General features: G+C 44.7%; 1 protein-coding gene across 1 annotated transcript; it reads right to left on the reverse strand.

Annotated features, from left to right (window-relative positions):
* Positions 1-2342: 2342 nt before the first annotated feature.
* Positions 2343-20833, reverse strand: LOC133366965 (vomeronasal type-2 receptor 26-like). The gene is made up of 6 exons (XM_061590527.1): positions 20785-20833; positions 8836-9146; positions 6663-7550; positions 6002-6229; positions 3956-4082; positions 2343-3244 (listed from the first exon to the last, which is right to left on the reverse strand). The coding sequence occupies exons 1-6, from the start codon at positions 20831-20833 to the stop codon at positions 2343-2345; spliced, it is 2505 nt and encodes an 834-aa protein (XP_061446511.1).
* Positions 20834-21302: the final 469 nt, after the last annotated feature.

The following is a 21302-nucleotide window of genomic DNA, read 5'->3' on the forward strand; positions in this document are numbered from 1 at the left end:
AAAAGGGAAGGAAAAACTGTCTGTGCTAAAATAGCTATCCCCAAACTGGTGCCCTCCAGATGTCCTTGGGCTCCAAATCCCATCAGTCCCAGCTAGGATGCCTAATTGTCAAGAGATAATGAGATTTATGGTACAACAACATTTGGAGTGCACCAGATTGGGGAAGGCCAATCCACATCCTTAAGCAATCAAGACAATACCCTGTCATTCATTAATTAACAATACTGGGAGACATCAATTGTCTATAACCCCCATTTCAAAAGTTGGATCATCACCCATTTTGATTCCCCAGAATGCCCCTTTTCAGTAGACATCTATGCCTTTGTTTTTCTAAAAAAATATTATTGTTATTGGAGTGATGGATGAAGCATGATTGCAAAAGCAGATCTGGCAGTAGACTCTCCACTTAACTCACTCTTGGAATTCCTGGCTGGACACCAGTCTTTACATCTAGTGAGACTTGGGAACACCTGTTTCCTTATACTGCCACCCAGTGAAAATTCTGCCATAGCCTGGGAATGCCAGATCGCTCTATGCCAGGGCTGGGGAACCTTAGGCCTGAGGCCTGAATGCAGTCCTCCAGGCCTCTCTATTTGGATCTCAGGACTCTCCACTGGCCATGCCCCTCCCCAGGTCACACCATTCACTGCTCCAGTTCTTCACCCACTTCAAGTGCTTTTGCCTGGCAGGAATATATCCTTGAATTATGATCTCTTGCTTGCTGGATGGAGAGGCAAATGGCATTATGTAGAAAACTCTTGACTATTACAGGGCCAGAATGAAGCCTACTGTTACTAGAGTAAGAGTCACATCCATTGCTCTGCCCACTTGTGCATCTGGCTCAACCCACCACTGGAATGTGGCCCTCTTAAGGTTGTCCACAAGAGAATGTGGTCCTCATGCTGAAAAAAGGCTGCCCATCTTTCCTTTGCACTTTTGGATTTAACGTGTCATGGAGGATGGTCTTCCAACTCTAGCTCCAATAACTGAGGATAGGTGAAAGCCCAGCCTACTTCTTTCTGTGGTTTCCAGCTTTTCTGATCTCTTGGCTCAATGTTCTCCTCTCCTCTTTCTTTTTCTGTTCTGCCTTCTCTCTCTCTTTCTCTGCAGTGCTACTCTCGCTTTCGCTGCTATTTGTCCTGCTTCTCCCTCATTTAAGGGAGAGTCTTTAGTGGCTTCTCTGTGTGTCCTTTCCTGCATCTGGCTTTTATAAAAACTCCTTTTTAGGTTAACTCCAGAAGCCTTGCCTCTGTTGTCTCTTCCCATGAACCTAATGGTGAGGGCCCACTAACTAGACCAGGTGTGGGGACCTCCCCCATCCTCCACAGGTCAACTTTGACAGGTTTCCCTGCCCACCTGTCAATCACTTGGTGTCACAATGATGACAAGCAAATCTTTTCCCTTGTGGTTTGAAGGCACCTAGCAATCAGTCTGCTTTTGGCAGGGATCCGTGTCTTCACCTGCACAAAGACTAACATCATATATTTCATAAAGTGTAGGGCAGGTGGGTGTGGCTTGGGCTCACAGGGCAAATGGAAAGGCTTGGCAGGCCTAAAAAAGCCTGGGGGACCAGAGATCCCCCAGGACTGATTCAGGCCACATTCACACCATATATTTATTCCACTATTATTTCACTTTAAATAGTCAAAGCTTGCACCAAAGAATCCTGGGAAGTGTAGTTTGTTAGGAGACCCCATTCCCCTCGCAGAGCTGCAATTCCCAGAGTTCTCTGGGAAGAAGGATTGACTGTTAAACCACTTTGGAATTATAGCTCTGTAAGGGGAATGGGGGTCTCCTAACAACTATGAGCACCTTTCATAAACTACAGTTCCCAGAATTTTGTGGGGAAAGCCATGACTGTTTAAAGTGGAATAATGGTGGAATAACATATGGTGTGAATGTGGCCCTAGACCAAGATTCTCAAAGATACCCACATTGTGCCATTTTTAATTTGGTAAAGTGTACTAATTTCAGGGCCTGGTGGACTAGATTGACAGGAGCCTGTCCTCCAGAAGGCATAGAGTCAGGTGACACAGGGCACAGAGGTTCTTCTAGCAATGGGCTAATTCAATCATCAATTTTTCATGCAGGACTTTTTCCTCTTTCACACAAGGTTCAGATGTATATTAGGTACACATATCCTAGAGCAAGTGTATAAATAACTATCAAATAATGGCCCAATTTCTATTCCTATGGAATTGTCACTGTTTATTTATTAGCGCATCTGAGGAGGATGATTATATTAGTAAATCAATTCCAGATGAACTACTTGGATTACACCTCTTATTATGTTACGCTGTAGGAATCCAAGAATATAAATGAAAACAAAACTCTTCCAGCATTTATATCCTTCTTCGTATCAGCTGCTCTCTGTTGTTCAGTTCAGGCCTCACCAGAATAATGTAGCATTTGGGTGAAAAGATGCAACCCAGTAACCCAGCACTGGAAGCCAAGATGGAGAAGATCTCCACAGCAACCATGTATTTTCCTCTTGTGGCCAGGTAGGTTGGAATAAAAGACAGCCAAACACTGCAAAAGACCAACATGCTGAAAGTGATGAATTTGGCTTCATTAAAACTGTCTGGCAACTTTCTGGCTATGAAAGCTACAGTGAAATTGACAATGGCCAGGAAGCCCATGTAGCCCAAGACACAATAGAACATGGTGGTTGAACCTTCATTACATTGCAGTATAATTTCTTCAGTCATCGTGTGTGTGTCCAAATCAGGGAATGGAGGAGTGGTTGTCAGCCAGAGAGCACAGATCCCTACTTGAATTACAGAAGAGGAAAGAATAATATAATGTGACATTCTTGTCCCCACCCATTTGCTCATCTTGGATCCTGGTTTGGTAGCCATGAAAGCCAGAACCACAGTGATGATTTTGGCTAGCACAGTGGAGAGGCTGACAGAGAAGATGATTCCAAAAGCTGTTTGTCGGAGAAGGCAGCTCACCTTATTGGGTGCTCCAGTGAACAGCAAAGAGCAGAGGAAGCAAAACAGGAGGGAGATGAGGAGAATGCAGGTGAGGCTTCTGTTGTTGGCTTTGACTATGGGAGTGTGCCAATGCTTAATTAAGATGCCAAGCACCAGAGCTGTGATCAAAGAGAATAAAAGTGCTGAGAAAGTTGAAATGATTCCCAAAGTTTCTTCAAAGGATAGGAAGTTTGGAATCTTAGGAATGCATTGATCCCGGCCTGTGTTTGGATAGTAATCTTCGGCACAACTGACACAAGTTTCCATCTCTGAAATAAATAAATAAATAAATAAACAAACAAACATAGTAACAAACAAGGAAAATTCTTTCAAGGGATAAGGAGTGTATCAGGAGTGAACCTGAGGCCTGCCCTTCTCACCTAAATAAAGCCCAAATACAGTGAGGTGTCAAGACTTTCTTCAGCACATCTTTGTAAAGGCTAGGGGTAGGAGAAAGAATAGCTATAGCCTTTAAAGCTGGGGAGATCACAAAATGCTGAAGATGGGCATAGCCCCAGTTTATCATTCAGATAGGGTACACACACTGGAGGAGTTTCTTGTTACCTCCGGATTGCCCCCATTTTAAACTACTGGAGATTCCCAGAAAAGTTAAACAAGTTGTTGCTCAATTGAAACCCCACATATTACTGAGTCTCCTCTCTTCTTTTTGTAGTGTGGATTCACTATAACTTTTTTTCACACTTACCAAAAAACCCACAGGTCTAGCTATTATTACATGAGAATAGTTTTGGAAGATGGTTACACTAAAATATATTACCAATCTTTCTATTCCTCCACCCAAGATGATTAACAGGAAATATCAATAAAATCAATATCAATACAAACCATGAGAATAATTCACAATACCATCAATTTACAAATCTCACAACGTTAATGAGCAGGAACTTGCAAAGAAGCTGCTCGCATTTCAATGCAATAAAATGTATCTTTTGGGATATCTTTAAGATGACATGTCCTACCCTTCTCATTTGAGAACATCCCATCAGGACATGGAGCACAATCATAGCAGCAAAATTTCTTCCCTTCCTTCTTTTTCTTCCCATAACCAGGATAGCAGTGGTCATTACATACTGAAAGGGGGGGCACCTACCCAAAGATATCAGAAGAGCTTGGTATTATTTATTTATTATTATTTATTAAATTTATATCCCACCCTTCCTCCCAGAAGGAGCCCAGGGCGGTCTTAGGAAAATGTTTTGAGGATTACATCAAGGGATCTATCAGTAAATAGGAGGGCCGATTATAGAGAATGCACGATCCACACATGCACAGATGATGCATACAATTGGAGGAATTGCTGCTGTTCTAAGCATCACACAAACTCCAGAAGATTTGAACGGTCATACTTAGCCCAAACAATGGTGCAACTAGCTTAGCATTCCATCTAATGCCACTGACAAGAGGCATGGAAAACAGATTTCATAAAATGTCATCATGGGTAATATTATCTACTCTCTGTAAGTCGCTGCTCCTTGTTAGTCAGGGTTGTCCTTTCTGGGTTCTGCATGTTTTGTTATTCTGCAGTATTCATTTATTTTAAAAACAGTTTAAAATTATTAAATATTTGTATTCTGATATTCAGTGATAATCACAGAGTAAACCCACTGAAATATATAGACTTGAGGAATTTAAGCCCATTGATTTCAGCATGTTTATTTCAAGTATGACTTAGTTTGATACCACTGAATATTGTATATACCCTTGTTAAGAACGTAAGAAGAGCTAGCTGGCAGTGGCCCATCTAGTCCAGCCTGTTCTCACAGTGGTTGACCAGATGTCTATGGGAAGCCCACAAGCAGGACCTGAGCAACTGTGGTTCCCAGCAACTGGTATTCAGAAACATACCACCTCCGACTATGGAGGCATAGTCATCATGGTTAGCAGCCATTGATAGCCTTATCCTCCATGAATCTGTCTAATCCTCTTTTAAAGGATTTTGTCCTGAATTGTCCAACATTCAGCTTCATTGGATGTCCATTCACCCACTTTGGAGAGGTTCTTTTGGAGCTCTTTGCAATCCCTTTTTGTTTCAACCACCCTGAACAATGTACTGCCATCAGAAAACCTGCCCACCTCACTGCCCATCCTTGACTCTAGATAGTTTATGAACTTGTGATTGTTTATGAACTGTGTTAAAAAGCACAGATCCCAGTACCGATTCTTGGCAGACTCCACTTTCTGCATCCCTCCATTCGGAGAACTTATCACTTACAGTATGTAGTACAGTCAGATTCAATAAGAACTCCTATATTTGGCATACATCACACACATAACAAATAAAAACACAAATCCAGTAACATAATTCAGCAAAGCATAAAAGTAAACCAACCAAACAATAACTTCAAATTAACCAAGCAATAACTTCAAATTAACCAAGGGTTGGAGCCAACTCAGTTATACTAAGTGTAGAATTAATGGGTCTAAGTCAGTCTACTCTATGATTAATATCAAATACAACCCGCAAACTTTAAAACAATTACCAGCCCAGGATAAAATAACCACACATCCAATATTCAGCAGACCATAAACAATAGTCTAGAAACAGCATTTTCATTGAAATCACCTTAATTAAAAGTGAGCTGGGCAAGGTGAATCTTGAAAGCCTTTTTCGAAGGGTGGCATGGACAAGGCCAAATGCTCATTCTTTTGGAGGTAAGGGCCACCACTGACATGGTCCTGTCTCTAGTGCTGCTAATCTACCTTATTCTAAGGTGAGGCCAATGAGCAGGACTTCTGAAGCTGATCTTAAAGCACATTCAATTGAGTGGAGGTAATCCTTCAAACAGTGTCTTATCTCTTTTGAAATATCTACCCACTATACATTAATTTCCTCCTTTTAATGATTCATTTAACCAACTTCCCAACACAGCAAGATATCCCAATGCATTTCAAATGTAATTATGCATTATGTGAAGAAACGCTTCTTTTGTTTTCTTTACATCTATTGCCTTTTCATTTCATTGGATCACCATGAAAGAGGGACTGTAAAGTTTCCCTCTGCCAACCTGAGTCAAACCTCTATGCCATTTGATTCTTTCCTCATTTATGGTGAGCTCTTTGCCAGGGGAAGCCTGAGGATCCAGTTTTCCCACTTTGATCTTGATATAGGATTTATTTGAGAAAGTGACCAAGTTTGTAATATCAAATCCCGCTACTAATTCTCCATGTTCGTTAAATGTAATTTTATCTCCAGCACTGTTGTTGAATGAAACCCTCTGAAGAAATGAGTGGAGCTAGGAGGAAAGAGAAAGACAATCAAACAATCTATAAAATGTTGTAATATTATCATTAAGGTTGTTCAAATACATTTCCTATATGGATTTGAATTCTTGTCCTCTAGGAGGACAACCATTACAATTCATAGTGGACTATATCCAACTTTACATTGCAGATAGAGCAAGAGAGTGGTAACTCATGAATCAGTGCAAATTCAACAGTTGATGGTGCTGCCAAGAAAACTTTCAAAAGTTCAATGGAGGACAAATAAGGCTACAAATGTGGTTGCATGGCACCAATATTTGTCAAAGAAGGGAAGGAATTTGAGTAGACAAGCAAGCCAAGGGCAGGATATTCATGTACTCTAGTGAATTAACAGTCAATGTATACTGCCTATTGCATTTCTTCCAAAGCTATGAAATTTCTGTTGTGTCAGTGAGGAAGCATTACCTGCCAGGGCTTCACCATCGAAGAAGACAATGTGCCCATAACCTCCATTCTTCTGCAGTTGGATCTAGTTGAGTACATGAAATGTAAGGCATGTCCCAAAGAATAGACAGCATTGTAGACACTAAAGCTGTGGCCGGTCATGCTCATTTCAAAATAGGGAGAAGGAAGGCTCTCCAGCACCTCCTCTTTGGTACATGTGTCATGGATGTCTGTAGGCACAGTGGAATTTGAAAGTAAACAACTGAATGCTTGTTCCCAGAAATCACTGATAAAACCATCTGCATTGTCCCAAGATGGATTTACACTCTCAAGAAAATCTTGGAAGTTCTGAAGCTCCTTTGAGTGAATTGAGAAGGATATAGCACCATGAAAGTCCTGTATATCAGTATCAATAATCTTTAGAAAAATATGTGATGTGAAATCGATTTGGGCTGTCGTAATCCACACTTTTGCTGCAGTGTACTTCTTAAATTGAGGAACTATTAGTTGAATTATCCTGATTGCTCCTATAGTGCCTCCCAACCACGTTATTGTTGCAGTTTCTCCATGTATAACTACTGCACTGGCTTCACTCATCATGAAAGCTGGCAAAATAGTACGTCTGCCAGATATAATTTCATGTATGTTGGTGTATAAATGCATATTTTTTGGAATTCTTTCTGAGAATGCTAAACATATCCCATTCTGTGAAAGCATTGTCTCTATGGCCTGCAAGAAATGTTCTCCACCTTCATCATCTACAGTGATGAGCCCTACCCATTTCCACCTGAAATGCTGAAGTAGCTGGACAATTCCCTGATACTGAAGGGCTTCATTGGGGACCATGCGATAAAAGGAAGGGAACTTGACTTTATTCTTCACTTCTGGCTCAAATGAACCATATGAAATCTATATAAAAACAAAACAAAACAAGGCATTTTCATAGAGGCAGCTCATCATACTCTTATTTATCTAATCTTTTTCTTACATTGCAATCCAATATGTGCATGTTGAGATGCCTCTTTGTAAGCAATGGGACTTACTACACTTCCACACAACCATTTATTGTGGACTTGGTGCTTCTCATGCATGCAAGTTTTTTACCACATCTACATGATCTGGTTCTCTTCAAAATGGCATCCCATGACATTTCCCCATTTAATCCAGATTTACTTTTTCTGCACAACATCCAATTAATAATACTAATAATAACAATAATCCCTGTGTGTGCCTGATATGAACACTGAGAGTGCTGTGTCATGCAGAGTGTCTTCTCAGTTAAGGCCTTTCTGGGGGTTTTATACATGTTGATGCCTGGGTGTCATCATGCATTGGTGTATATGTTTAAAAAATGTTGAAATAACTCTTCAATTATGGTATGTATTTGGACTCTTATCCATGAACCCTAACTTATTTCTAGGTCTTCTGCTTTACACACATACATACAAGCACACATCTTGTACACACACAATCTTGTGTGAGCACGTGCGTGTGGACACACACAACTTTCCCTCTAGAACAGTAGCGGTTGGGTGAGGTGGTGGTGGCATTGCTCACCTGTCTTCCTGTCACTGCTGTTGCTATGGTTCACTGGGAGCAGCAAAGTTGATGCAGTGCAAATCCAGTGGTACCACCATGCTGAATGTCCTCCTCACCTTCCCAGTAGGCCACAGCGATGACAGTGAAGGAAGTCAGGTAAGAAACCCCATCCCGCCAATCATTACTGCCCAAGATATTCCACCTATCACATTTGGAGCAATCAATCTTCTACACCTATTAAACAATCTTGTCTAAGTTCTCGCACACATCTTTGGAAACCCAAATTATACCCCAATGGAACTCCACATATTTCAGCTTCTTTTACTCCCCTCCCCATACTTTTTATTTATTTTACTATATTTATAAAGTTGATATATTTATAAGTCCCTAGGGTCAAGGGTGGCCAGAAGATGGATTGGGATCAGTTGGGGGATTTGACAGATTCCCCACTCCTGCTTTAATTCTCAGAATATATCTGTTGCATGTCACACCATATTAATGGATTTCTAATAAAAAATAAAGTAGGTCCCACAAGCCTGAAGTCTTCCCTCCCTTGCTCTAGGTGATGTACAATACATCATACCTCTCCAACTTCGTATGTCATCGTAAGCCAAGGAGAAGAATAAATTATGGGGATGATATGCTCAGAACCTACCTGTGGAATCTTGTAAAGACTTAAGATGTCTGCCATTCGTGAAGAAGTATCAGAGGTCAGTCCCCCAATGACTCCTATTACATTTTTCTGGATGCCACATTTGTAGTTGGGGACAAAGTGATGGGATTTGAAGAGCAGGTCCAGAGTGGTACGGTAGGTCATCCTTGAATTGGAGTAGCTGTCATAGATGTGGAACCCGAAAGTGAGATTGGGCAAGATCTGGGGATTGTCATTGATCTCATCAACTGCAAACACCAAGGCCAGGATGTGCTGGTAGAACTTGGTCACCACACTGGAAAGGAAGTGACTTGCTATTTCATGGGAGAATTAAAGAGCCCACAAAATCATTTTAGCACAGTATTCATCTACTCTAGATCTGAAAATTCAGCTGTCTGACTATCAGGAGAGGATACCACCAGCAAAATTAGTCATGATTGATGCCCTGGACTCCTACTGGGAGGAAGGGTGGGATATGCAGTAAATCTAATAATAAATAAATAAATAAATAAAATGATGATTGGAAGAAGTCCTACTAGAAAGGACAATATTTTGTGGCTACCTTTTACTGGGTTGTGCCTTTAGATGATTATGATGATGATTATATCCCACTTTCCTCTAAGGAACTTAAGGTTGTGTAGAAATATGGTTTTCCCTGTCCCAGTTTTATCCTCACAACAACCTGTGAGGTAGGTTAGGCTGAGAGACAGTGACTGACCCAAGTGAAATTCATGGTTGAGCAAGGATTTGAACCCTGGTCCCCCAGGTCCCAGTCCAACACTCTAGCCACTACACCACACCATTTAATATTTAAAACAGTCTCTAAGCAGTTTACAAATATATAAAAATATAAAGTGTAACTGAGATAATGAAAATGAAACAAAATTAATGCTGACACAAAGACTGCTTTTTGTGGTTCAGGAGAATGGGAGTCAGGTTGCTTCTTGTTCCTGGAAGTGTTAATGGAATGCAGTACCTGCCTAGCAGATAAACAGCCTCATTTGAATATCTGCTGCCTGCCCCCTGCATTCTTTCAGTTTACCATCTAACCAGATGAAGAGTTTGGAGAGCTTGAAAGACTTCTTGAGAACTTACATATGTTGTGATATTTTGGTTAGCACAAAAAAGCAATTGCCCTAATGTGGATTTTGGAATGGGCCAAATCTGGCTTAAAACCCCCCCAACAACCTTCAACCAGTTGTGAGGTCCATAGAACATTTTCACCATTATCTGTATGGGAGAAAGTTTGTCGTGAGAACAGATCATTCGTCCCTGCAATGATTATTCAGATTCAAAAGCCCTGAGGGTCAAATAGTAAGGTGGCTACAGAAGCTTCAGAAATATGACTTTACCATCACCCACAGACCAGGTTTAAAGCATTCTAATGCAGATGCATTATCCAGGCAGCCTTGCTTGCAGGACAACTGCAGCTACTGCCCAAGGCAGGAAAACAAGGAGCTGGCTGCCTTGGAGGAGGAGTGAGGGCAAAAGCAGATGGAAGGCCCAGGCCTGTTGGTTTGCAGAAGCACAACTATCCTTTCTGGAGAGATTGAGACGCTACAGGGGTGGACCCTGGAGCAACTGAGGGTCTTACAGAGAGAAGACCCAGACATCAAGATTGTGTGTGGGTGGAAAGTCAACTCACAAATTTGCCCTCCCTGGGAAGGGGTGTCCCCACTCAAGACTACTGTGAAGGCCTTTTGGTCCCAATGGGAGAGTCTAGAGCTTAGAGATGGCATATTGTACAGACGATGGGTAGAGCCCGTGGGGACTGGATATAGGTGGCAGCTGATTGTGCCAACAAAACTAAAGGGAGAAGTGATGGTGTTGTGCCATGATGCTAAAACGACTGGACACTTTGGTGTGGCAAAAACCCTTGCCCGGGTAAGGGACAATTTCTACTGGGACAAGTGCAGGCAGGATGTGGACAACTGGTGCCAAAAGTGTGATGCTTGCACAGCAAAGAAGGGTCCCCCTAGGACAGGGAGAGCCCCAATGCAGCAATATCTGGTGGGTGCCCCAATGGAATGTGTTGCAATAGATGTTCTAGGGCCCCTCCCAGAAATGGAGGCTGGCAACCGCTACATCTTGGTTGCAATGGATTATTTTACACGGTGGCCAGAGGCTTATGCCATAAAAAATCAGGAAGCTGTGACAGTGGCAAACAGTTGGTTGACAACTTCTTTTCAAGATTTGGGGTGCCTGGCGAATTACACTCTGATCAGGGTAGGAACTTTGAATCAAGAGTGTTCCAGAAACTATGTGAAATTCTGGGAATCCACAAAACACGGACCACCCCCGCACATCCCCAGTTGGATGGCATGGTGGAAAGGTTCAGCCGCACCCTGGGGGTACAACTGGCAACTTTTGTGCATCATCATCAAAGGGATTGGGATGAACACATCACTCCTTCTGATGGCATATAGAACAGCAGTTATTGAAAGCACCAAGTGTACTCCAGCCCTTCTCATGTTTGGGCATGAGTTGACGACTCCCACCTGCCTGCTTTATGGCACCCCCGATGATGAGAGGGATAATGCAGACCCTTTGGACTATGTAGAAGGGTTGCAATGTAAATTAGAGAAGGAGCACCAATTTGCAAGGGAAAATCTGAGGATTGCCTCAGATAAGATGAAACGCTTATACGATGTGAGGTCATATGGGGGATGTTTTGTCAGGGGAGACCTGGTGTGGTTTTATAACCCAAAAAGGAAAAAGTGCAGGAGCCCTGAACTAGATAAACCTTGGGAATGTGGTCCTCAGAAAAATAAATGAGGTAGTTTACCAGATCCAGCTAGGCCACAGGCACAAGCCCAAAATTATTCACAAGGACCTACTGCAGAAGTATCGAGGGAACCAAACATGTAACTGGTTCTTCCAGTCAACAGTGGGACTTCACCCAGCGAGTGTAGAGACAGAGCGACAGGTTCCACCTATGCAAGGGGATTCCCCAATGGTAGCTGCTGCAGCCAAACATTATTCATCTGGGCTAGGTGATGGGGGCTCCACTACATTGTCTGCCAGGAGACCTCAGAGATGTAGGAACACACCACAAAGATTAGATCTCTGAGCTGGCGTAGTGACTCAAATTTGCTTTAAAGCCATAGACCGTATTTGAACTTGTGTGGAAAGGAGACTGTAATATGACTATGCTTTTAATGATGTATATTTCAATGCCTTACTAACCTGTATCTGTTATTTCTTTGTAGGGGAAGCTGTTATTCTGTTGTTTGTTTGCAGGTCTGGGGCAGACCTTTTCAGGGAAGGGTGTAGTGTTATGAGCATGGGGGTTGGGATGGATGATTCCTGTGGGTCCCCTTTCCAGCCTCTGATTTGGAATCCTATGCCTGGGAGCTGGCTCTGCTAGCCAGATGAAGCTCCTTTGTTAATCAAATAGAGTGGCCAGGTAAGATGATGGGATGATCAGTTGCCCTTGGGGGAGGCGCGCAACAGTAAAGTCGGAAGGGGCCTATAAGGCCATCGAGTTCAACCACCTGCTCAGTGCAGGAATCCAAATTAAAGCATACTCGACAGGTGCCTATCCAGCTGCCTCTTGATGGCCTGTAGTGTTGAAGAGTCCACCACCTCCCTAGGTCATTGGTTCCATTGTGGTACCACTCTTAACAGTTAGGGTTTCCTGATGTTCAGTAGAAATCTGGTTTCCTGTAACTTGAGCCCATTATTCTGTGTCCTGCACTCTGGGATGATCGAGAAGAGATCCTGGCCCTCCTCTGTGAGGCAACCTTTCAAGTACTTGAAGAGTGCTATCATATCTCCCTTCAGTCTTCTCTTCCCAAAGCTAAACATGCCCATTTCTTTCAAAATCTCTCCTCATAGGGCTTTGTTTCTAGTCTCCCAATCATTTTTGTTGCCCTCATCTGAACCTGTTGGTTGTGTCCTCCTGTGGCAGTCAGGCCACAGGTGCTGCTCCTACTCCTCCAAAACAAAGAACAATATAGAAGGCATAACACTGAAATAGTACAAAGTTGATACCCTAAAAAACCTGCTGCACTTCCCTTTTCTATAGCTGGAGATTCAGCACCTACCTATACATTATGATTAGAACAGAGAGCAACTGGATCATAATGATCTAATGTTTCCAAACATGTAACTGGCAGTTTATATGTTTGAGCATTTCATTTTCATCTCAACAGTGGTCAGTGTCCTTTCATCCACCCATTTTTTTTTTAAAAAAGTTCTATCTTTTCAAAGCAACCAAAGTAAATTGCACCCATGTGACATGCAAAACCATTTCACCGAGAGAAGAACTCCTTACAAGGGGAAGTTAATCGACTCCTGAGAAGGGGGTTTGCCAAACATGAGATTGGTGAAAATATAATGGATATGAGATGCCATCCCACCGATGAGGAGATCACCTGGCTTGTACCACTCATGTGGAATATCTACAGGATTATGTATGGTGCACTTAAAGGCATGCAATTTGCATACCATGTTTGGGAGCAGCGGTAGCAGCACCCACATCCTGATGACAAATTTCCCTCCGCACATAGCCTCTCCTGTATCTCTCTACAATATAATCACTACCCTCAGCCTGATGTGAAAACGATGGCTTGCGTGTCACCAGCTGATACTTCCAAATGCATTGATTAAAGACAACCTGTCCACATTATCCTTAACCTCCCAACTGAATGCCAATTGAGATGCACCATTTGAACCTTGACCTATGCAACGACAGAGGGAAACTGCCTGACAGAGCCGTGACCCTCTCTTATCCCTAATGTTAACTGTCTATGGAACACTGGGATACTTATAATCATTTCAGACACACTTCTTTGTTTGTTCCCTACTGGCTTCTGGAAGCAGCATGGGAGCTTCAGCCAAGTGAATTAATTGTGGCGATTTTGATAATTAAAGGGAAGATAATTACTTCTGCAATATGTTTGGACTCGACGATGCCTCATCAGCAACAGAATGGCTGAATCAGATATTTTTGTCGTATCAGAGAATCATAGCGTTGGAAGGAGCCTGAAATGTCATCTAGACCACCCCCTAGTCTGTGGAGGAAATCTGCTGATACAATATTCCTGATAGGTGGGCATCTGTTTTTAAAAAACCCCAATAATAAAGGGTCATCCACCACCATTCAAAGAAGTCCCACTGTTAAACTGCTCATGCAATCAGTAAGCTCTTCACAATGTAAGTCAGAAGGCTCCACAGTGACACCTATGATGGAACAAGTGAGGAATGCTTTGGATAGGAACACCAATGCTAACTTTGATCTCTCTGAGGAAAAAAATAACAAGTGTCAAAAGGTTCTTCAAGACCCCTTTCTGCACGAGAATCTAAATTCATTTTGAAAACTCAGGGATGAATTTATTCAACACTGACATTATTAACACGATTTCTGCTAATCTAATTGCAAGTGCTGGAGATCCCTTTGGCCTCTGCCGCATCTGTCACCAATTGGACCGTGTCTGCCACCATATGCTCTGCATTATTAATGGGATATTGAAAAACCATGATGGAGAGAACCCCACTTATGTCCATAGGAGTTTAGGATACAGCTGCCATGACATCCGGTCACTTTACAACTCATATGTACAGAAATGCCTGAGACCTGACTTCACACTGCTCCCTTCCTGATGTGGCTAGGAGACTCTCTGCCACCACTTTCTCTCCATGATGAGAAATACTAATTGAAAGACTGGCAGGGAGGTTGTTCTGCTTCAGGAAGGGTATGGGATGGAGACAAGTCCCTCATTCCTGGTGTAACTCTGTACCTTCAGTGTTGTGTCAGATCTTAGCATTCTCTGAGACTGCTGCATTCTTCCTGACATGGATCACCCCAGAGTCATCAAACAGAAAAGATCTGAGAAGTGCTGATGTCCTGATTTCCCCTATGGAGGTTGGAGAATGGTTGGGACCCTCTAGGCTCTTTTCTATGTCAAGGGACGGGATGGATTTCTCCTCTTTTTGGAGCCCTTTTAAAAGACCCAACTCTATTGCCCTAGATTTGGAAAGGGGATGAGCTCTACACACAATTTTCAATAATATAAAATAACACATAAAATGTAACTTACTGTATAAAATAGTGAGAGCTTCAGAATGTGCCCTCCTAAACATGTTTTAACAGACTCTCTGGCCCCATGGAATTGACATTTTCAGTTTCATTAATTATTTTACGTCTGAGTAGAATATTTGCATTGGTAAGTACCACAGAGTCAGTTCTAGGAAGGTCACTTTAGTCTATGATAGCCTCGGCTGTATCCTTTCCCTCGAGATGGAGCTGTTGTAAAAAATCCAATCACACCGCAATCCAATCACACCGCAATCCAATCACACCGCAATCCAATCACACCGTCAGGTAGCAGGAAACTGAGGATGAAACAAAAGAAACAAAAATTAATCTCAAATGACTGGTATGCAAAAGGAATGTGGGCGGTTTAGCCAGTGGGCGGTTCATGGCTAGAGGCTTTTTTTTATATACTCTTTGTAGTTTTGCATTTTAAACTGTATAAAAAGCCTTTGTTCTTTCTCCCCGGGGCCGACTGAACTCAGACCTTTGTTGCTGATGTGTCTGATCGTGCCACTATTGCAATAGCTTAGATAAATAAAATCTTTTGAACTTGTTACTGTATCAGGTCATTCTTTCTTGCATTCATTCCCGCCTGGAAAGAACCCCCTTGGTTCGAAGTTTTTTTGCGACAGAGCTGTGGTATGCAAACCAGCTAACCGAGTCCTACGTGGATTCCTGAACCAAATTGGGATGAGATGGGTTGAGACAGCCCCGGTTTGCTGTAAGGCAACTCCGATTCCTCTGACAGAGTTCCAGTGGCCTGAGTGGTTTAACAGTCAGTCTCTCCTCTGGGGATTGTAGCTCTGTGAGGGGAATAGGGTGTCTCCTAGCAACTCTCAGCACCATTCACAAACTATACTTCCCAGGATTCTTTCGGGGATGCCATGACTGTCTAAAGTGAAATAAAGCTCTGGTGTGGATGTAAAATGAAATAAAGGTCTGATGTGGAACTGCCTTTCCACTCCCCCTCTCTACTCTACTCTACTCTCCCTCTCTCTCTTCCTTCCTCTCTCCTCTCCCTTCTCCTCCCTTCTTCATCTCCCCTCCCCTCTTCCTTCTTCCTCCTCCCCTGCCCATCCCAGCCCTCCCTCCCTCCCACTGCTCCTCCCCCTCCCACTGCTCCTCCCCCCATTTTACCTCTCCTAAGCATGAATTGTAATTTGGTGAAGTTTCCTATAGTAAATCATTTTCTTTTTCTTCTGTTTCTGTGAATATGTGAAGTACAGCAATGCTTTGCATAATTTACACTAAAAAACCCTCTCAAAATAATTGTGGAATAATGGCACTGACTATTCTGCAGAATAGTCTCCAGTGGACATCAGGAGTGTCTCAGTTTACACAAGATAAAACAGTGGGAGGTGAAATATATTCTAGTAAAATTCTAGGTATATTCTTAAACTGCAAGGTTTTTTGCCTGTTAGTGAATTTCTCTGCTTTTTAATCCAGGAGGTAAGAAATGGGATCCTGTGCAAGTTTGCTGAGAATAGATTGATTATTTGCATGCTTATTGAGTTCAGTGGGATTTACTCCCCCGTAATCATGCTTAGCATATGTAAAGCTGACCATGGGTGGAGAAGAAGAGAGAGGGAGAGGAACGGCTGGAGTGGACAGGGAAGGAGGAAGAAGGAAGAGGGAAGGGGAGGTGAGGAAGAAGGGAGGAGGAAGGGAGAGGAGAAGAGAAAGAGAAGAAAGGCAGGTTTGATCATTTGCATGCTTATTGAGTTCAATGGGATTTACTCCCCTGCAATCATGCTTAGGATAGGTGAATGACCACAGGGGATGGAGAGGGGAGGAGGTGGCAGGGAAGGGAGAGGGGAGGAGGGGAATGGGAGCAGGCAAGAGGGGAGAGGAAAAGAAGGGAAGGTTTGATCATTTGCATGCTTATTGACTTCAGTGGGATTTATTTCATATGAGGGCAGCCTATTACCCCTCCTTGCCATGGGACAGGAAGGAGGCTGAACTGTGGTTACAGATCATGTCTCACTCACGGCCGGTGGCTGGGGACAGAACTGATAGTGGCCACCTCATGGCTAGGCAATTGGCACCAGCTCCCTCCCGCGGGCCAGCGGGGCAGGGGGTTCAACCCCGCCTGCTCTGCTGGGAGTTTAGCTCCCGTGGCTTCTGTGGCAGGAACCCTTGCCGGTATAGGCATGAGTGTACACTCTGCGGTGGTCAACACGGCTCGCTACCTGCCCTAGGAACCGGCATTATCGAGGGGGCAATAGGGACTTCCACGGTCAACGGAAGCAAGGATCCCCAGGTGCAACTCAAGGAAAAGGGCCCCAGCCCAATTAAGTTACTAGAATTGCAATGTTTATTGAGTTTTTACCCCTTAGTCCCTGAAGCTCAGTGCCTTTTAGAGGGTTTTTTAACTGGTTTTCGGATCCCTTACTTAGGCCCCCGGACCGCCTTCCGGTCTAGGAACCTGAGGTCTGTCTTGGGCATGGAACAGGTTGTTCTAGACAAGATTAACAAAGAAAGGGAAGCGGGCCGAGTTTTGGGCCCCTTTGCTTCCCCTCCCATCACGTCCCTTAGGGTTTCACCATTGGGCATTGTGCCTAAGAAGATACCAGGAGAGTTCCGCCTCATTCACCACCTCTCCTATCCACATGGGCAGTCAGTTAACGATTTTATCCCACCTCACTTAAGTTCGGTATGCTGCACCTCTTTTGACTGTGCAGTGAACATGGTTAGGAGTTGCGGTGTGGGCGCCCTCATGGAGAAGTGTTACATAAAATCTGCATTCCGCCTCCTCCCCGTCCACCCTGGAGATTTTGATCTATTGGGCTTCGCTTTTGCGGATCACTATTATGTAGATCATGCACTGCCCATGGGCTGCTCTATTTCGTGCACAGTATTCGAGCTTTTTAGCTCTTTCCTGGAGTGGGCGGTTAGGAGGCGGTCTGGCTCACGTTCTGTTGTCCACTATTTGGACGATTTTTTATTTGCTGGACGGGCACACACAAGGGAGTGCAAGGATCTTAAGGATCACTTTATGGAGCTGTCAAGAGAATTGGGAGTCCCACTGGCGGAGGAAAAAACTGAAGGCCCGTCCCCTATTATCACATTCCTGGGGATCGAAATAGATACGTTGGCCCAGTCCTGTAGGCTCCCTCTTGCCAAACTGCAGTCACTGCGAGAGAAGATATCTCAGGTCCGGGTTTCCAGGAGAGTAACCCTGCGCTCCCTTCAGGAGCTGGCGGGTTCCCTGAACTTCACCTGCAGGGTGGTTGCACTGGGGCGTGCTTTCCTGAGACGAGTATACGACGCTATGTCAGGTTTGTCCCGTCCTCATTATCACATTAGGCTTTCGGGGGCGCTCAAAGATGATCTGTCGGTCTGTGCTAAATTTTTACAGGAATTCAATGGGATTTCCTTTTGGAGGCGGGACCGCCTCCTGGAGGCCGAACTCCAGGTGCACTCCGACGCCTCGGGGGCATGTGGTTTCGGTGTCGTTCTTAATGACTCCTGGAGCCATGGCAGCTGGCCACAGAACTGGGTTCAGGAAGGCTGGACTAGAGATTTGACTCTCCTGGAATTTTTTCCAATAGTGGCGGCAGTGCATCTTTGGCTGGACAGGCTGCGCGATTCCACAGTCCACTTTTGGTGTGACAACCTGTCCACGGTGCATGTTATTAACTCCTTGTCATCAAAGAACCCGAGTCATGCACCTAGTACAGGCTTTTGTTTTACAATGTCTCCAGTTTAACATTCTGTTTCTGGCATGCCACGTCCCGGGTATTGATAACAGTATTGCTGATGCTCTGTCACGGAATCAGATGGAGAGATTCCGCCACCTGGCGCCGTGGGCCAAGGCTCAGCCGGACGTGGTCCCGCCAGACCTATGGGAGATTGGCAGCTTGAGTCGGAGAGGGCGATAAGCCTGTCCATTGTGCCCAGTACTATGGCCAGCTACCAGAGAGCAGGTAGGGAGCTATTAGCTTTCAGGGCCGAAAGGGGATACATTCAGCGGTGGCCCATTCCAGTGGTGCACCTCATAGAGTTTTGTGTGGAAGGCAGAAGGAAGGGCCTTGCCATCAAGACTATTAGAGGTAAGCTCTCTGGCCTTTCCTTTTTGGCCAAGTCTCGTGGTTTGCAGGATTTTTCCGATGACTTCCGACTTCGTAAGATGTTGGAAGGCTGGGTACGGGAACACCCCGCCAATTCAGATTCCCGCTCCCCTATGCACCCTGAACTTTTATTAGGGCTCCTGATTCAATTGGAATATTTATGTTCCTCATCTTTTGAGGTACTGCTTTTTCATGCGGCCGGACTTACGCTGTTCTTTGGAGCATTTAGGATCAGTGAGGTGCTGGCAGGGTCCAAGAATGACATCTCTTCCCGTGCCTTTTTGCTGTCTGATTTTAGTTTGAAGGGGGGACAGGCTGCCCTACAGTTGGGATGGTCAAAGACTGATCAGCGCAGGAGGGGACGTATGGTTATGCTTTCCCCCTCACAGCTGCACGAGATTTGCCCTGTAGCCGCATTGAAAATTTTTTTGGCAGTCCAGGGACAACAACCGGGATACTTGTTTATACATAAGGATGGCCAACCCCTTTCTAGATTTCAGTTTTGGGCGGTTACCAGGAAAGCCCTGGGTAACATGGGACTGGACCCCAAATATTTTGGGACACACTCTTTCCGCATTGGAGCAGCGTCTACGGCTGCCTGTTTGGGTTTTTCCCAAGAAAGGTTGCAGTCCCTGGGAAGATGGCGTTGTACAGCCTATAGGTCTTATATTTGACCCTTCCGAAGGGTCCAAAAAACCAGTTTGTGACTTGTTCCTTGTCACTTTTATGAGTTTCCATTGTTTGTTTTGACAGGCCGTTGGAAGGGAGATGAAAGAGCGTGCATCCTCCTCTGCGGCCATAGCATGGTCTTTTGGGCAGCCGCAGAGCGGTGAAGTCGCGTTTTGGTACGCAGCTTGGACTTAGCCAGTGGGCTACTGTGGAATGGCTGGGCCGCCGTGGGATGCGTTGGGACGTGCTCCTCCCTGCGCTTTTCCAGATGGCAATGGTTCGGGATGCGCCACAATATTTGGTCATTCACCTGGGGGGAAATGACCTTGGCATGCTGAAGGGTAGAGCCCTTATTGAGCAGGCGTGTGCTGACTTCTGGGCCATCACGCAGAGGTGGCCGGGGGTGCACTTGATTTGGTCTGATATTTTACCCCGTAGACATTGGAATTGTATGGGTGACCCTAGGGGGATAAATAGGTCCCAAAAAAAAGTGAATAGGCAGCTCCGTCTTGCTCTATTGGACTCTGGTGGTTTTGTCATTCACCACCCTGAGATAAGGCACAGTAGGGTTGAACTATATTGGTCAGATGGAGTCCATATGTCCGATGTAGGTAACGATATCCTTTTAGATGACCTGCAGAAGGGTGTGAAGGACATCTTGTTTAGATGTGGGGTAAAGGGTGACTAAACAGAGGTTTGTCCCCTTTCTGTGGCGAGGAAGTGTGGGAAAGGTTAAAGGTGAAGGGCAGCTAGGTGACACCTTTAGGCACCTTTGGAGGTGATAGGCGGTTCCAGAGGCCTGCAGCTCTGGGTTATACGGCCCGAGGGCAGGATATGGATCGCCTTTGTTCCAACAGGTCTCATCCACTCAGAGTTTCAGGGCACCGGGGGGCGGTGATGCAGGTTGGCCTCCCTACGCACAATTGGAGTGTGGTCGGGGCAAGAGGTTGACAGATTAGCACCCCCTGGCCCGACAGGGGTTTGGGTCGCCCCAATAGCTGCAAGCAGGCTTTGCCTGACTCATCAGTTGAATCCCGCACTTATGTTCCCTTCTGCAGGTTCATTATCATAATATGAATTTGGTTTAATAAAGTGGCCCGTTATTTAACCCATCATATTGTGTCTGCGTCTTATTTCACCCCTGGGTCGCAATCCCGCTCCGCACCCGGGACTTACCGGGTCGCGGGGCATAGTTTGCAGCCCGAGGTGAATCCTGAGCCTCCATGGTGAAGGAGGGCAAGCAAGCCAGACTGGCGTGACGTTGTCACGGCGCGCTGCCTAGAGTGGGTGGGGCAACCGAGTTTATTTAAGCTCAGGCCGGCTGCCCCCTCTCCCTCTTCAAAGTTTGTGGCACCCGCCCTACCCTCCCTCTGCTGCAGTGTGATTCATTTGGTCGCCTCTGGGGCCGAGTAGGAATTTTTGGCCTGCCTGCGTTTTAGCCGGCAGGTTTTTTTTGCCTACTCCATACTGTGGTTAGTAGGGAGGGCATTTAGGGTTAGCCTGGGTGTTCTTGTGGTTATTAGGTTGATTTGGCTGTTTGAATTTAATACTTAAATAAGGTCGCTTTATTGAGGAAGTGCGGGAAAGGTTAAAGGTGAAGGGCAGCTAGGTGACATCTTTAGGCACCTTTGGAGGTGATAGGCAGTTCCGGAGGCCTGCAGCTCCGGGTTATACGGCCCGAGGGCAGGATACGG

The sequence above is a fragment of the Rhineura floridana genome, chromosome 11 (assembly GCF_030035675.1).
Source record: "Rhineura floridana isolate rRhiFlo1 chromosome 11, rRhiFlo1.hap2, whole genome shotgun sequence".
Classification (NCBI taxonomy): Eukaryota; Metazoa; Chordata; class Lepidosauria; order Squamata; family Rhineuridae; genus Rhineura; species Rhineura floridana.

Bases quoted from the DNA above. Each gene is read 5' to 3' on its own strand.
- LOC133366965 (XM_061590527.1), bottom strand. From the start codon at position 20,833: ATGGAGGCTCAGGATTCACCTCGGGCTGCAAACTATGCCCCGCGACCC. The intron at 9,147-20,784 runs GTAAGTCCCGGG...CCCATGAAATAG, and splicing joins AAACTATGCCCCGCGACCCG to CAAGTCACTTCCTTTCCAGT. The intron at 3,245-3,955 runs GTAGGACATGTC...TATTTATTTCAG, and splicing joins GATGTTCTCAAATGAGAAGG to AGATGGAAACTTGTGTCAGT.